General features: G+C 37.9%; 1 protein-coding gene across 3 annotated transcripts in view; it reads left to right on the top strand.

Moving 5' to 3' along the window:
• PEX1 (peroxisomal biogenesis factor 1) overlaps positions 1–17,749 on the top strand; it is a 73,560-nt gene that overhangs the window by 4,071 nt on the left and 51,740 nt on the right. For all 3 annotated transcript variants that reach the window (XM_060157031.1, XM_060157032.1, XM_060157033.1), the window contains exons 2-6: positions 1,360–1,503; positions 3,837–3,920; positions 8,800–8,914; positions 9,013–9,779; positions 11,680–11,799. In XM_060157031.1, the coding sequence (XP_060013014.1) occupies positions 1,360–1,503; positions 3,837–3,920; positions 8,800–8,914; positions 9,013–9,779; positions 11,680–11,799 (1,230 nt within the window). The remainder of the gene's footprint in view (positions 1–1,359; positions 1,504–3,836; positions 3,921–8,799; positions 8,915–9,012; positions 9,780–11,679; positions 11,800–17,749) is intronic.

Genomic DNA, 17,749 nt, shown 5'->3' with positions numbered 1-17,749 from the left:
GAGCCCTGGTCCGGGAAGATCCCACATGCCACGGAGCGACTAAGCCTGTGCGCCACAACTACTGAGCCTGCACTCTAGAGCCTATGAGCCACAACTACAGAAGCCCATGCCCCGCAGCAAGAGAAGCCCGCTCACCACAACTAGAGAAAGCCCTTGCGCAGCAACGAAGACCCAGTGCAGCCAAAAATAAATAAATTTAAAAATATATAAATTTATTTAAAAAAAGGATTAGCCAGAAATAGACTAACATGTTTGATATTCACATGGGAATATCAGTAATTCCTTTTTTCCCTTCCAGGTTTATATATTTCCCAAGGTTTCTTTAGTAGGTTTGTAATTTTTAAATCATAGAAAACATTTTTTAATCCTTAAGCACAGGCATACATATTTTATATAATTGCTCTTAAGAAGAATAAATTTTATACTTTGCTTTTTTTTACTTATGTTTCCATAGTTCAAGACTTTTAAAAATTATTATTTAAGAAGCTGCGTAATATAAAATTTCTGGAATGTACATAAGCTATTAACAGTAATTACCTCTGGGAACAGGGACCAGCCCTCACATTTTATGCTTTTATACTTTTTGTGCTTTTACCATGTATTACTCTTCTAATAAATAAATACTATTACATTTTTATTGATTACATGTTTCTACTTATTGACTAAAATGGTAAATTTACAGCTTATTTAGTAATTTCCATATTGCTAGACATATAAGACAGTTCTTTTTTTTTTTTTTTCATAGAGGAGTCCTAAGTGTTCACATAGAAAATACTGAAGAGATATGTTCTGGTGTAGTTTTGTTCTTCTTCTTTGAATCATTAATTCTAAATAAATAAGCAAGGTCAAAGGCTGTGTAAGTTCATTGGCTACCTGTTGCCATTGTAAATTCTGGAATGGTTGAATCAATTTATAATGCCATCATAAGAATGTAAGGGTATTGGTTTCACCCATAGCATCACCATCATTGGGTACTGGAAAAGATTATAGCTTTTTTGTGTGTGTGTACGCGGGCCTCTCACTGTTGTGGCCTTTCCCGTTGCGGAGCGCAGGCTCAGCAGCCATGGCTCACGGGCCCAGCCGCTCCACGGCATGTGGGATCCTCCCAGACTGGGGCACGAACCCATGTCCCCTGCATCGGCAGGCGGACTCTCAACCACTGCGCCACCAGGGAAGCCCAGATTATAGCTTTTAAAATGCTGTGACAAATGTGGATATAACAGAGTGCTATCAACTATTTATAGAACTCTTTTTGTATGTGTGGATTGCAATAATAGTTTATCTTTTATGTGAATCCAGAGAAGCATGTAAAAACTTTCAAAACTTTTCTCCCCCATTTCTTATTTTTTGAATAAATAGAATCAAGCTATAGAAGTATCCTGGGGTCACGAGCCTGCATTCTTGAGCTGGGTGGAAGGTAGACATTTTAGTGATCAAGGTGAAAATGTGGCTGAAATTAGCAGACAATTTGGTCAGAAACTTGGACTTTCAAATGGGGAACAGGTAAGCACAAAATGTGATGACAATGACTTTCTTCTGATGTCACATAATACAGCAATAGAAATAAAAGTTCAGATATATTTTTTAAGGCGGTAAGATGACACCTAACTTGTGTGCTACTATAACCAATCCAGGATGTTCAAGTTGACTGTAACTGTTGTTAAGTCACTATCTACCATATAATCCATTAAGTCATTATCTAGTAGTCTCCCATGGTCCCTAGTTGATTTTGTATTCTGCTATTTTACTCACTTTCCAGGTACCTTAATTTTGTTTTTGTGCAATTTTTTTTGCTATATGAATTAATGAGTTTTACTTACTATTACTGAACTTCATTTTATTTGTTTCTGACAGATTTTCTAACCTTCCAGGGTCATACTTGATTTAAAAAAATCTGTCCTACAAAAGAGAGTTATTATTTTTCCAGTTTCGTCTTGCCTGTGAATTTCATGTGCTTAGATTGTAAACTCTAAAGCTTAAGGACTCATGTTTCTCTTCATTTTATCATATTCACCAGTTTATGGTTTTAACTATTTTAAACTGCAGAAGTAATACATATTCAGTACAAATGTTTTACAGTTGAAAGTAGAAAATGTTTTTCCCTTTCTCTAATCCCAGCCTCAGAATGATTGTGTACTGTGGGATCTCATTAGACCGTCAGGATTTAAAGAATGAGATCATACATATTTTCTGCAATTTTTCCCCCACAAACTATATCAGAGATCCTTTCCACATATTACAGACAATATACATTGAACATGTTTGTATATGTATGAAGTGAAATAAATATTAAAAATTGAATTGCCAAGTCTAGGGCACTGCACATTTAAAAATTTGATAGATGGGGCTAAATTGCTTTCTATTACCAGTTTTTCACAAGAATACTGAAGAATGTCACATCTTTTTTTTTTTTTTTTTTGCGGTACGCGGACCTCTCACTGTTGTGGCCTCTCCCGCTGCGGAGCACAGGCTCTGGACGCGCAGGCTCAGCGGCCATGGCTTACGGGCCCAGCCACTCCGCGGCATGTGGGATCTTCCCGTACCAGGGCACGAACCCACGTCCCCTGCATCGGCAGGCGGACTCTCAACCACTGTGCCACCAGGGAAGCCCAACATCTTTTTAACTTGTTTTGAACACAGACTAATTTTTTTCATGCATGTTTCTGATAATGAGAATAGGCCACTGATGAGAAATCCATAGGCCTAGCACTAGTCTTTTGCTTACCTTAAATTTTTGCTAGAATCTTAAAACTTTAGCAGCTTAGTGACCTTAGAAATCACTAACTTTGGTGCCTTGCTCTGCAAACCTAGGGAGATGGGCTATTTTGCCCAGGATTGCATAGCAGGTTATAGTTCTGCTCTCTTTGAGTATATGGCACTTCCCTATGGGAAAAATCAACTTCCTATTCCTGATGTTGATGTCTTTATCAGCACCCTGAACAGTCCTGCTTGTTTTTAATTCCCATTTGCTTCAAAGTGAACTTCTATCTGATTTTCTGCACATTCTTTGTATTGTAACAACACCACTAAGGCACTGTCTCGCAAACAATCATTGATAGGAACAGAAAGTGGACTGGCTTGGCCAGGATGATAGCTTCTTGTTTTGTGCTTCCTTAGAGTCACCGCTTTCAAATAGGGTATATGGGAGGTACTGAGGGAAATAACTGAGGAACAGGTGAGGCACTTGGGGAAAGTCTGCTCCAATCCACAAAAGACAGAGAAGGAGCATTTAATACTCAGTGGCTTTGGATTTTACTCCTCTAATCCCCAGAAATGCCCATAGAAGAGGAAAGAAAGTAAGAAGGTTAATTCCAAATTCTTGAGAGACACTAGGATTTCCTGTGTATCTATAGACTAGAATGAGGGGATATTTGTTTTGCTATACTTTTTAGCTGTGCGTGATTATGCTTCTAAATAATTGGTTCTGATCTCTATTTCAGTGTGTTTTTTTACTTTTCCAGAAGCAGCATGGCTTGAAGTTAGTTATAAAACTAAATTGCAGAACTGCTAGAGATAATAACATTTATATATAAGATCAAGCTATGACTTCATGACATTATTGTTTTTTCTTGCATTTTTAACTTATATTTCTTTTCTTTAAATGGCTATCTTTATTTTTTAAAACTTATATTGTGCTAGAATGTATTTTCCTTTATTTTATAATTGGTTGTAAAATAATTTTTTCTGAAATGCTGAGTATATCAGGGCCTACCTAAGGACTACACACAAACACACATGCACACAAAATTAATTACGTAGCTAAAGAGAGAACTTCTTATTTTCTAGGGATATAAAAAAGGCTTTTAATAGTAGTTTTGTACTTTAATTTTTTCCAGGTGTTTCTCAAGCCTTGTTCCCATGTGGTGTCTTGTCAACAAGTTGAGGTGGAACCCCTCTCAGCAGATGATTGGGAGATACTGGTAAAGAAAACAAAATGAGAACTATCCCAGTTTAAGGTTAAACTACTTCAAAATATCAGTGTCTTTTTTTTTTTTAATTATAGTTGATTTACAATCTTGTGCTAGTTTCTGCTATACAGCAAAGCAATGCAGTTATACACATATATACATTCTTTTTTTTATGTTCTTTTCCATTACGGTTGATCCCAGCAGATTGGATATAGTCCCCTGTGCCATACAGTACAACCTTGTTGTTTATCCATTCTAAGTGTAATAATTTGCATCTACCAACCCCAAACTCCCAGTCCATCCCTCTCCCTCCCGCTTCCCCCTTGGCAGCCACAAGTCTGTTCTCTGTGTCTGTGAGTCTGTTTCTGTTTTGTAGATAGGTTCATTTGTGCCATATTTTAGATTCCACATATAAGTGATATCATATGGTATTTGTCTTTCTCATTCTGACTTCCTTCACTTAGTATGATAATCTATCGTTGCATCCATGTTGCTGCACGTGGCATTATTTTGTTCTTTTTTATGACTGAGTAGTATTCCATTGTGTATATGTACCACATCTTCTTTATTGATTCATCTGTCGATGGACATTTATGTTGTTTCCACGTCCTGGCTATAGTGAATAGTGCTGCTGTGAACATTGGGGTGCATGTATCTTTTTGAATTATAGTTTTGTCCAGGTATATGCCTAGGAGTGGGATGGCTGGATCATATGGTGGTTCTATTTTTAGTTTTCTGAGGAATCTCCATACTGTTTTCCATAGTGAGTGCACCAACTTACATTCCCACCAACAATGTAGTGGGTTCCCTTTTCTCCACATCCTCTCCAGCATTTGTTACTTGTAGACTTTTTCATGACGGCCATTCTGACCAGTTAGAGGTGGTATACCTCATTGTAGTTTTGATTTGCATTCCTCTAATAATTAGTGATGTTGAGCATCTTTTCATGTGCCTACTGGCCATCTGTATGTCTTTGGAGAAATGTCTATTTAGGTCTTCTGCCCATTTTTCGGAGGGGTTATTTATTTTTTTGTTGTTGAGTTGTATGAGCTGTTTGTATATTTTGGAGATTAAGCCCTTGTCTGTCACATCATTTGCAAATATTTTCTCCCATTCTGTACGTTGTCTTTTTGGTTTTTTTATGGTTTCTTTTGCTGTGCAAAAGCATGTAAGTTTGATTAGGTCCCATTTGTTTATTTTTGTTTTTATTTCTATTGACTTGGGAGACTGACCTAAGAAAACAGTGATACAATTTAGTCAAGAGAATGTTTTGCCTATGCTCTCTTCTAGGAGTTTTATGGTGTCATGTTTAAGTCTTTAAGCAATTTTGAGTTTATTTTAGTGCATGGTGTGAGGGTGTGTTCTAAGTTCATTGATTTACATGTAGCTGTCCAACTTTCCCAGCACCACTTACTAAAGAGACTGTCTTTTTCCCATTTTATATTCTTTCCTCCTTTGTCAAAGATTAATTGACCATAGGTGTGTGGATTTATTTCTGGGCTCTCTATTCTGTTCTGTTGATCCGTATGTCTGTTTTTATACCAATACCACACTTTTGATTACTGTAGCTTTGTAGTATTGTCTGAGAGAGTTATGCCTCCTGCTTTTTTTTTTTTAACCCCCTCAGGATTGCGTTGGCAATTCTGGGTCTTTCATGGTTCCATATAAATTTTTTGGATTATTTGTTCTAGTTCTGTGAAAAATGTCATGGGTAATTTGATAACGATTGCATAAAATCTGTTGCCTTATTGATTTTCTGACTAGAAGAACTGTCCATTGATGTGAGGGGGTGTTAAAAGTCTCTTACTATTATTGTATTCCCATCAATTTCTCCCTTTATGTCTGTTAGAATTTATTTTATGTATTTGGTGCTCCTATACTGGGTGCATATATATGCTGACAAGTGTAAAATCCTCTTCTTGTTTTGATCCTTTTGTCATTATATAGTTTCCTTCTTTATCTTTCTTTATAGCCTTTGTTTTTTTTTTTTTGCGGTACGCGGGCCTCTCACTGCTGTGGCCTCTCCCGCTGTGGAGCACAGGCTCCGGACGCGCAGGCCCAGCGGCCATGGCCCACGGGCCCAGCCACTCCGCGGCATGTGGGATCCTCCCAGACCGGGGCACGAACCCGCGTCCCCCGCATCGGCAGGCGGACTCCCAACCACTGCGCCACCAGGGAAGCCCTAGCCTTTGTTTTAAAGTCTGTTTTTTCTGATATGAGTATTGTGACCCCCACTTGCTTTTCATTTCCTTTTGCACGAAATATCTTTTTGCATCCCCTCACTTTCAATCTTTGTGTGTCCTTTGCCCTAAGGTGGGTCTTTTGTAGGCAGCATATTGTAGGCTCTTGTTTTTTAATCCAGTCTGCGACTCTATATGCCTTTTGATTGGAGCATTTCGTCCACTGACATTTAAGGTAATTAGTGATACATATGTTATTTATTGCCATATTAAACCTTGTTTTTCAGTTGATTCTTTGCTTCTTCTTCCTTTTTGTTTCTCCTTTTGTGGTTTGATGATTTCCTTTTACTTTATGTTTGTGTTCTTTTCTTTTTGTGAATCTATTATATGTTTTTGATTTGTGGTTGCCCTGTTTTTCAAGTATGTTAACCCCTTCCTATATCTGCTTGCTTAAGACTGATAGTCATATAGGCTTAAACACATTCTAAAAAACAAAAAAAAAGAATCTATTTTTTTTGATGTCCTTTTTTACATCTTCATGTTTATCCTTTTGCTGTTCCTTGTATTTATCATCACTTTCACAGACAGGGTTTTTTTTTTTCTCTCTTTTTGATCTATATACTGGCTAATTTAAGTGGTTTACTTTCCAATCATGATTTCTTCCTTCCTATATCTTCTTCTTTTCTATTTAGAAAAAGATCTTTTAATATTTCTTTTAGGATAGGTTTAGTACTGCTGTATTATTTTAGTTTTTGCTTGTCTGAAAAATTCTTTATTTTTCTTGCTATTCTAAATGATAATCTTGCTGGGTAGGATATTCTAGATGGCAGATTTTTCCCTTTCAAGACTTTGAATATATTTTGCCACTCCTTTCTGGCCTACAGTGTATTTGTAGAGAAATCAGCTAATAGCCTTATGGAGGTTTCCTTGTAATTAACTCTTTGTTTTTCTCTTGCTGCCTTTAGAATCCTTTCTTCATCTTTAAGTTTTGCCATTTTATTATAATATGTCTTGGTGTAGGCCTGTTTAGGTCCGTCTTGTTTCTGTGCTTCCTCTATTGGGATATCTGTTTCCTTCTTTAGGTTTCAGAAGTTTTCGCCATAATTTCTTCAAATACATTTCCAGTCCCCTTTTCTCTTTCTTCTTCTGGAATCTCTGTTATGCATAGATTGAGATGCTTTGTATTATAAGTCTCTAATACTGCTTTCATTTTTTTCATTAGGCTGTGCCTGCTGTTTTAATTGAGTAATTTCCATTATTCTGTCTTCCAGATCACTTGTTCTGTCTTCTGCATTATTCATTCTGCTATTCATTGCCTTTAGCTCAGCTTTTGTCTTGGCTCCTCCTTATAGTTTCTGTTTCCTTTTTACAGTACTCCGCATTTCTGTCTTTAGGCTTTCTTAATTCCTTCAGTATTTTCATTACTCCCTTTTGAAGTCGGTGTCTGTTAGACTGAAGAAGTCTGTTTCCTTGTTTATTCCTTCAAGGGAATTCTCTTGGTCTTTCAACTGGGAGCATTTCCTCTGCTTCTTCATTTTGCTTATATTTCTCTTACTCTGTGAGTTTAGGAGAAACAGTTATCTCCTCTAGTCTTGGAGGGCTATTTATATGTGGAAGCATCCCTGCATAGCTTGTGTGGGTTTAATATTTTTTTGGCATGAGGGCTGTTTTTGGTTTGGGTGCTTGCCATCTCTTTCCTCAGTGTGCGCTGGCCATTATCCCCTTGATGGGACCATGCAGGTGCATGGCCCGTGCACGCTCCCAGGAGGGGAGGGGCATCGGTTGGTGCCCAGGCGTGGGACACTTGGTGGCGGCAGTGGTCTGCACCTGCCTCTGCAGTCCAAGATGGCAGTGGGGGCTTGTACCCGCCCCCCGAGTGCACATAGGCTGTACCCTGCTGCCTGAGAGTGCACATGTGGAGAAAGAAGCTCCAATGGTATTACTGCCCCTCTCCTTGCATGCCCCCCAACAATGGCACCTTACCTCTCTGGCGGGCCCAGGCTTATTCCTGTACTCTCTCGGTTGTGGTGCACCACACCCTAGCCCCCCTCAGGCTGTCTTCATGCAGCCAACCCCAGTCCTCTGCCTAGGTCTGACCTCCAAAGCCCAAGCCTCAGCACCCAGCCCCCACCTGCCGCAGCGGACAAGCATCTCAGGCTGGGGAATGCTGGGCAGCACACTGACCGTCTGTGCAGGTCTCTCTCCGCTTTCCCCTCTGCAAACTGGTTGCTGCGCTCTCCTCCAAGGCTCTGAAGCTCCCCCTCTGTCCCAGCTGATCTCCCCACCAGTGAGGGGGCTTTCCAGTGTGTGGAAACCTTTCACAGTTCCCTCCCGGGAGCGCAGGTCCTGTCACGATTCCTTTCTCTCTATTTTTTTCTTTATTCTTTTGTCCTACACAGTTACATGGAGATTTTCTTGCCCTTTTGGAAGTCTGCGGTGTTCTGCCAGCATTCACTAGATGTTCTGTGAGAACCGTTCCACACGTTAGATGTATTTTTGATGTATTTGTGGGAGAAGGTGAGCTCCCTGTCCTGCACCTTCACCATCTTGATCTGATCCTCCAACATATCAGTGTCTTTAGATTTCTCTTCTGTGACTGGCATTATATATTCTGAGTTGGTTTGATTTATAAGAATGAGTTGAGATTTCCTTACTAGGCCTGGAATAGACAAAATGTAAAGTGAATTGATCTTTTTGTTTATTGATTCTAGGAGCTGCATGCTGCTTCCCTTGAACAGAATCTTCTAGATCAAATTCGAATAGTTTTTCCAAACGCCATTTTTCCTGTTTGGGTTGATCAGCAAGCTTACATATTTATCCGGATTGGTAGGTGCCATTGTAATATTTTCCATCATACTCTTCACAGTAGCACTGAATCCAAAGCAGAGGTAAATGCACACTAATGACCTTTATTTTCTACACAGTTGCACTAATACCAGCTGCTCCTTATGGAAGGCTGGAAACTGATAGCAAACTCCTTATTCAGCCAAAGACCCATGAAGCCAAAGAGAATACATTTTCAAAAGCAGATAATGCACATGGAAAATTTCATAATTATGCAGAAGACCAAAAAGGATTGACAAGAGAACTTCAAACGAAGCAACTTCAATCAAATACTGTAGGAGTCACTGGGTCGAAAGAAACAGATTCAGAGGATACAGTTGACTCATCATTAATACCAAGCTTATGGACTGTGATAGGAAGCATTTTTTCTTTTGGGTCTGAGAAGAAACAAGACACATCCTGGGGGTTAACTGAAATCAATGCATTCAAAAATATGCAGTCAAAAGTTGTTCCTCTGGATAATATTTTCAGAGTATGTAAATCTCAGCCTCCCAGCATATGTAATGCATCAGCAACTTCTCTGTTTCACAAACATTATACCATTCATGTATTTCCATGGGACCAGGAATATTTTGATGTGGAGCCCAGCTTTACTGTGACCTATGGAAAGCTAGTTAAACTACTTTCTCCAAAACAACAGCAAAGTAAAATGAAGCAAAATGTCCTGTCACCTGAAAAAGAGAAGCAGATGTCAGAACCACTAGATCAAAAACAGAGTAGCCCAGACCATAGTCAAGAAGGTGGCAATGCCTGTGTGCTAAAGGTAGTCTGGAATGGACTTGAGGAATTGGAGAATGCCATTAAATTCACGAAAAACTTAGAAGCTCTTCATCTTGGGAAAGTTTGGGTTAGTATAAATCTTTTTTTTTAATTGAAATATAGTTGATTTACAGTGTTGTGTTAATTTCTGGTGTACAGCAAATGGGTTAGTATAAATCTTATAATTGGGGAGGAAGTAATTTTATGTTGCTTGAACTTCCCCAAATTATGAACTAAAATAATATTTTATATACAAATTGAAAACCAGTATAATAAATAGTATCTAAAGTTCCTGCGGGGACACATTTCTGATTGCAGGGTAAAGTCCTTGTTTGGGTAGGGTTTGTGTATTTCCTGGCTAAGTAAACTTGGACCGGCATAAGCTAAGATTGGTACAGGCCCAGAGAGGTCAAAATTATTTGCCTGGGGTTATTAGCTAATAAGTAGAACTAGGATTCAAACCCAGGCAGGCTGACTCTTGAGTTCATGCTTTGATTGGAGTGCCCTACAAAGCCTCACATCTTTAATGCCTGCAGAAGATGTGCTTCCCAGTTCTTGAAAGCAAAGGAAGGACTTGTTATGTATTGGGGGAAATGCCCAGTGTAGGGAGAGACCCACTACGTGAGATGACCTGGATTCAAATGTACCCAGAAGGTCCTTACCCTGCTGGTATTGGCTCTTTAACTTGTGTGTGATGGAGAGCAAAGTAGAGCAGCTAGCGTTTCACCTTCTCATCTGGCCTCAAATATTTTTTTTTAAGGTTTTTTTTTGATGCAGACCATTTTTAAAAGTCTTTATTGAATTTGTTACAATATTGCTTCTGTTTTATGTTTTGGTTTTTTGGCCACAAAGCATGTGGGATCCTAGTTCCCCAACCAGGGATTGAACCCACATCCCCTGCATTGGAAGGTAAAGTTGTTTTTTTTTTTGTTTTGTTTTGTTTTTGCGGTACGCAGGCCTCTCACTGCTGTGGCCTCTCCCGTTGTGGAGCACAGGCTCCGGACGCGCAGGCTCAACAGACATGGCTCACGGGCCCAGCTGCCTCCGCGGCACGTGGGATCCCCCCAGACCGGGTTACAAACCCGTGTCCCCTGCATCGGCAGGCGGACTCTCAACCACTGCACCATCAGGGAAGACCAGAAAGTGAAGTTTTAACCACTGGACTGTCAGGGAAATCTCTGGCCTCAAATATTAACACGAATTTTATATGGAATGAGTCACCAGCCCCCTTTATTTGAACCTAATTTTGAACGATTGTGAAATGAAACTTCAGGGTGAGAAGGGAGGAAATTGTTAGGACAGGGAAGAACAATGGGAAGGAAAGGGGGGTCTCCTTTGTAGGTTTCTTTTACTCTCACAGTTTTACCTATGACCTTTATGTAGGCGACTTACAAAATTTTAATCTCTCAGCCTACATCATTTTCTGAAGCTCCAACGATGCCTCGTATTTTCTGTTAGCTCTAATCTCTTACTTAAGAAGATCCCACTGCATCTTCAAAATCAAATTGTCTAACACTGAACTTACTATGACTTATTTCTTTCTATTAATGGTTCTGCCATTAGGTAGGAAATACCATTATTTCCTTGATATTACATGGTGAGGACGGGGTGAAAAAGGGATAACGGTCAAGTCCTGGAGAGCAGGTAAGATGGCATTGAGGAGCCTGCACTTCCCATTCTGCTTTAAAGGTTGGGAGAATGACCAGTGAGGAGTGGCAGTAGCTGCCATCAGGTACTCAAACAGGCTTGACTGGATAGATCAAAACTGATCACCTTCTGAAGAGGATGTTAAAAGAAACAAATGTAGGGGAAAAATTGAAATGTGTTATAACAGTACCTGAACGCCCATCTAGTTATATTATAAATCATGATAGCGTCTATCGTTCGCCTGAATTGATAGAAGTTAACATCAGTATTTATGCTATGGAGTATTTCTTAATCAAGCTTTTAACATATTTATATTTTTTATTTATTTTTATATATTTCAGATCCCAGATGACCTGAGAAAGAGGCTAAATATAGAAATGCATGCAGTAGTCAGAATAACTCCAGTGGAAATTACCCCTAAAATTCCAAGATTTCTAAAATTACAACCTAGAGAAAACTTAGTGAGTTCAGATTTATATGTTACATCACAGTTTTACATGTGTTGTAAAATTTCTAGTTGCTTTAGTTAAGTAATAAGAATGTACTCCTTTATGCTAGAAGGGCAAGGAAGTCTTTTTTTCTTTTTATTTTATTGTAAAATATATATAAGATAAAATGCTATTGTAACCATTTTTAAGTGTGCAGTTCAGTGGCATTAAGTACATTTATAATGCTGTGAAATCATCACCACTATCTATTTCCAAAACTTTTCCATCACCCCAAGCAGAAACTCTGTGCCCGTTAAGCCATCACTCCCCATCCTTCCCTCCCCCAGTTCCTGGTAACCTCTCATCTGTATTCAGTCTTTGTGAATTTACTTATTCTAGATCTTATGTGTAAGTGGAATCATACAATATTTGCCCTTTGTGTCTTGCTTATTTCATTTAACATGTTTTCAGGGTTCATCCACACTATAGCATATATCAGAACTTCATTCCTATTTATGGCTAAATAATATTCCATTGTATGTATATACCACATTTTGATTATCCATTCATCTGTTGATGGACATGGGTTATTTCTGCCTTTTTAACTATTGTGAATAGTGCTGCTGTGGATGTTTATGTACAAGTATTTGTTTGAGTCCCTGCTTTCAGTTCTTTTGGGTACATACCTAGGAGTTGAATTGCTGGGTCATATGGCAATTCTATGTTTAACTTTTTGAGAAACGAAGAAGTCTTTAATAAGCAATACACATATAAATTGTGCCAATGCAAATATGGATAATTTGGCTTTTAAAAGTTTGGTATTTTTGCTACATCTGGGTAATCTTTAAAAAAAATTCTCATATGTTTCGGTATTAACATTGCAGCATAAAAGAGAGCTAGATTGTTTTACTTTTCAACACTGTTAATTTAGTAGAAACTGATATGGTCAGGAAATGAGGTATGGAACTTAACTTTAAAATCTTTTTAATAGGGTATCATCATCTGTACCAGTTTAGATTACCAGTTCTCAGAGAATTATAATACAGGAAAATTATTATATGTTTAAAAAATTCCAGACATAATTTAATCCTTCTCTGATAATTTGAGTGATACTTCTGGATCCTCTGGATATCGATGGTCATTATGTCAGGGTCATTATATAACCATTTTAACAGATCTTTCTACTTGATGAAACCCCAGGTAAGATAGCTTATATTTTGTGACTAGAGAAGAAGAAAACAAATAGAATAAATGCCATTTCCATAATAGTATGCAACTGAGCATTTAACACATTGGCTGAACAGTATACAGTGATTTGTAGTTTTCTTTGAACTTTTTGGTTATTGATCTTAGGTTTTTTTTAAATTTTTATTTTATATTACAGTTGATTTACAATGTTTCGTTAGTTTCAGATGTATAGCAAAGCGATTCAGTTATACATATATCCATTCTTTTTCAGATTCTTTTCCCATATAGGTTATAACAGAATATTGAGTGAGTTCCCTGTGCTATACAATAGGTCCTTGTGGATTATCTATTTTATATATAGTAGTGTGTATATGTTAATGCCAAACTCCTAATTTATCCCTCCCCCCCACCTTTCCCCTTGGTAACCATGTTTGTTTTCGAAGTGTGTGAGTCTGTTTCTGTTTTGTAAATAAGTTCATTTGTATCATTTTATTAGATTCCACATATAAGTGATATCATATGATATTTGTCTTTCTCTGACTTACTTCACTTAGTACGATAATCTCTAGGTCTATCCATGTTGCTGCAATGGCATTATTTCATTCTTTTTTATGGCTTTTTAAATATATTCCATTGTATATATATATCACATCTTTATCCATTGCTCTGTCGAAGGACATTTAGGTTGCTTCCATGTCTTGGCTATTGTAAATAGTGCTACAGTGAACGTTGGGGTGCATGTATCTTTTCAAATTAGGGTTTTCTCTGGATATATGCCCAGGAGTGGGTGGGATTGCTGGATCATATGGTAGTTCTATTTTTTGGAGGTTTTAAGGAACCTTCATATGTTCTCCACAATGGTTGTACCAATTTACATTCACACCAACAGTGTAGGAGGGTTCCGTTTTCTCAACACTGTCTCCAGCATTCATTGTTTGTAGACTTTTTGATGATGGCTCTTCTGACCAATGTGAGGTGATACCTCATTGTAATTTTGATTTGCATGTTTCTAATAGTGATGTTGCCCACCTTTTCATGTACTTTTTGGCCACCTGTATGTCTTCTTTGGAGAAAGGTCTATTTAGATCTTTTCTACTCATTTTTTGATTGGGTTGGTGGGTTTTTTTGTTTTTTGTTTGATATTGAGCTGCATGGACTGTTTGTATGTTTTGGACATTAATCCCTTGTGGGTTGCATCACTTGCAAATATTTTCTCTCATTCTGTGCGTTGTCTTTTTGTTTTGTTTATGGTTTCCTTTGCTGTGCAAAAGCTTTTAAGTTTAATTAGGTCCCATTTTTGTTTTTATTTTCATTACTCTAGGAAGTAGATTCAAAAAGATATTGCTGCAATTTATGTCAGAGAGTGTTCTCCCTTTGTTTTCCTCTAAGAATTTTATAGTGTCCAATCTTACATTTAGCTTTTTAATCCATTTTGACTTTACTTATTTTTTTATTTTTTTGCGGTACGTGGGCCTCTCACTGTTGTGGCCTCTCCCACTGCGGAGCACAGGCTCTGGACACGCAGGCTCCGCGGCCATGGCTCACGGGCCCAGCTGCTCCACGGCATGTGGGACCTTCCCAGACTGGGGCACGAACCCGTGTCCCCTGCATCGGCAGGCGGACTCTTAACCACTGCACCACCAGGGAAGCCCCATTTTGACTTTATTTTTATGTATGGTGTTAGAGAATGTCTAGTTTAATTCTTTTATATGTAGCTGTTTAGTTTTCCCAGCACCACTTATTGAGACTGTTTTTTCTCCATTGTATATTCTTGTCTCCTTTGTCATAGGTTAATTGACCATAGGTGCATGGGTTTATTTCTGGACATTCTATCCTGTTCCATTGATCTGTATTTCTGGTTTTGTGCTAGTAACACACTGTTTTGATTATTGTAGCTTTGTGTTATAGTCGGAAGTTAGGGAGCCTGATTCCTCCAGCTCCGTTTTTCTTTCTCAGGATTGCTTTGTCTATTTGGGGTCTTCTGTGTTTCCATAAAAATTTAAAGATTTTTTGTTCTACTTCTGTGAAAAATGCCGTTGGTAATTTAATAGGGATTGCATTGAATCTGTATATTGCCTTGGGTAGTATAGTCATTTTGACAATATTGACTCTTCCAGTCCAAGAACATGGTATATCTTTCCATCTGGTTGTGTCATCTTTGATTTCCTTCATCAGTGTCTTATAGTTTTCAGAACAGAGGTCTTTTGTCTCCTTACGTATGTGTATTCCTATGGTAAATGGGATTGTTTCCTTAATTTCTCCTTCTGATCTTTTGTTTTTAGTGTATATAAATAAGAGATTTGTGTGTATTAATTTTGTATCCTACAACTTTACCAAATTCATTGGTGAGTTCTAGTAGTTTTCTGGTAGCCTCTTTAGGATTTTCTATGTATAGTATCATGTCTTCTGCAACAGTTTTACTTCTTTTCCAATTTGGATTCCTTTTCTTTTTCTTTTCTGATTGCCATGGCTAGGACTTTCAGAACTATGTTTTAAAAAAAAAATGGCTAGACTGGGCATCCTTGTCTTGTACCTGATCTTAGAGGAAATTGCTTTCAGCTTTTCACCATTGATGACGATGTTAGCTGTGGGTTTGTCATATATAGCTTTTATTATTTTGAGGTAGGTTCCCTCTGTGCCCACTTTCTGGAGAGTTTTTATCATACATGGGTGTTGAATTTTGTCAAAAGCTTTTTTGCATCCATTGAGATGATCATATGTTTTTTATTTTTCAGTTTGTTAATGTTGTCTGTCACACTAATTGATTTGTGGATATTGAAAAATCCTTACATCCCTGAGATAAATCCCACTTGATCATGGTGTATGATCCTTTTAATGTATTGTTGAATTCAGTTTGCTAGTGTTTTGTAGAGGACTATTGCATCTGTGTTCATCAGTGATATTAACCTGAAATTTTATTTTTTTGTGATATCTTTGGTTTTGGTATGAGGGTGATGGTGGCCTCATAGAATGAGTTTGGGAATGTTCCTTCCTCTGCAACCTTTTGGAATAGTTTCAGAAGGATAAGTGTTAACTCTTTTCTAAATGTTTGATAGAATTTGCCTGTGAAGCCATCTGGTCCTCAACTTTTGTTTGTTGGAAGTTTTAAAATCACAGTTTAAATTTCAGTGCTTGTGGTTGGTCTGTTCATATTTTCTGTTTCTTCCTGGTTCAGTCTTAGAAGATGTACCTGTCTAAGAATTTGTCCATTTCTTCTAGGTTGTGCATTTTATTGGTGTATAGTTGCTTGTAGTAGTCTCTTACGATCCTTTGTATTGCTGTGGTGTCCATTGTAACTTTTTTTTATTTCTAATTTTATTGATTTGAGCCCTCCTTTTTTTTCTTGATGAGTCTGACTAAAGATTTATCATTTTTGTTTATCTTTTCAAAGAACCAGTTTTAGTTTCATTGATCTTTTCTGTTGTTTTCTTTGTCTCTATTTCACTTACTTCTGCTCTGCTCTTTATGGTTTTTTTCCTTCTACTGACTTTGGGTTTTGTTTGTTGTTCTTTCTCTAGCTGCTTTAGGTGTCACGTTAGGTAGTTTATTTGAGATTTTTCTTGTTTCCAAGGTAGGATTGTATTGCCATAAACTTCCCTCTTAGAACTGCTTTTGCTGCGTCCCATAGGTTTTGGATTGTCATGCTTTTTTTTTTCATTTGTCTCTAGGTATTTTTTGATTTCCTCTTTGATTTTTTTTCAGTGATCCATTGGTTGTTTAGTAGCATATTGTTTAGCCTCCATGTGTTTGTGTTTTTGTACAGTTATTTTCTTGTAGTGAACTTCTAATCTCATAGCATTGTGGTGGAAAAGATGCTTGATATGATTTCAATTTTCTTAAATTTACTGAGCCTTGCTTTGTGTCCCAGCATGTGCTCAATCCTGGAGAATGTTCCATGTGCACTTGAAAAGATTGTGTATTCTGCTGCTTTTGGATGGAAGGTCTATAAATATCAATTAAGTCCATCTGGTCTAATGTGGCATTTAAGACCTGTGTTTCCTTATTGATTTTGTGTCTGGATGATCTGTCCATTGATGAAAGTGGGTTGTTAAAGTTCCTCACTATTATTGTGGTACTGTCGATTTCTCCTTTTATGGCTATTATTATTTGCCGTATGTATTGAGGTGCTTCTGTGTTGGGTGCATATATAATTACAATTGTTATATCTTCTTCTTGGATTGATCCCTTGATCATTATTGTAGTGTCCTTCTTTGTCTCTTGTAACATTCTATATTTTAACGTCTATTTTGTCTGATATGAGTATTACTACTCCAGCTTTCTTTTGATTTCCATTTGCATGGAATGCCTTTTTCCATCCCCTCACTTTCAGTCTGTGTGTCCCTAGATCTGAAGTGGGTCTCTTGTAGACAGCATATATACAGGTCTTGTATTTGTATCCATTCAGCCTGTCTGTGTCTTTTGGTTGGAGCATTTAATCCATTAATCAGTACATTTAAGGTAATTGTCAATATGTATGTCCTTATTGCCATTTTGTTAATTGTTTTGGATTGTTTTTGTAGGTCTTTTTTCTTCCTTTCCTCTTTTGTTCTCGTGTGATTTGATAGCTATCTTTAGTGTTGTGTTTGGATTGCTTTTTCTTTTTTTTGTGCGTATCTATTGTAGATTTTTGGTTTGCAGTTCCCATGAGGGTTTTTTGTTGTTGTTGTTGTTGTTGTTTGCGGTATGCGGGCCTCTCACTGTTGTGGCCTCTCCCGTTGCGGAGCATAGGCTCCGGATGTGCAGGCTCAGCGGCCATGGCTCATGGGCCTAACCACTCGGCAGCATGTGGGATCTT

The sequence above is a fragment of the Lagenorhynchus albirostris genome, chromosome 8 (genome assembly GCF_949774975.1).
Source record: "Lagenorhynchus albirostris chromosome 8, mLagAlb1.1, whole genome shotgun sequence".
NCBI classification, from domain to species: Eukaryota; Metazoa; Chordata; class Mammalia; order Artiodactyla; family Delphinidae; genus Lagenorhynchus; species Lagenorhynchus albirostris.
Note: the sequence above shows the minus strand (reverse complement) of the source record. Positions and strands in the feature narration are given on the sequence as shown.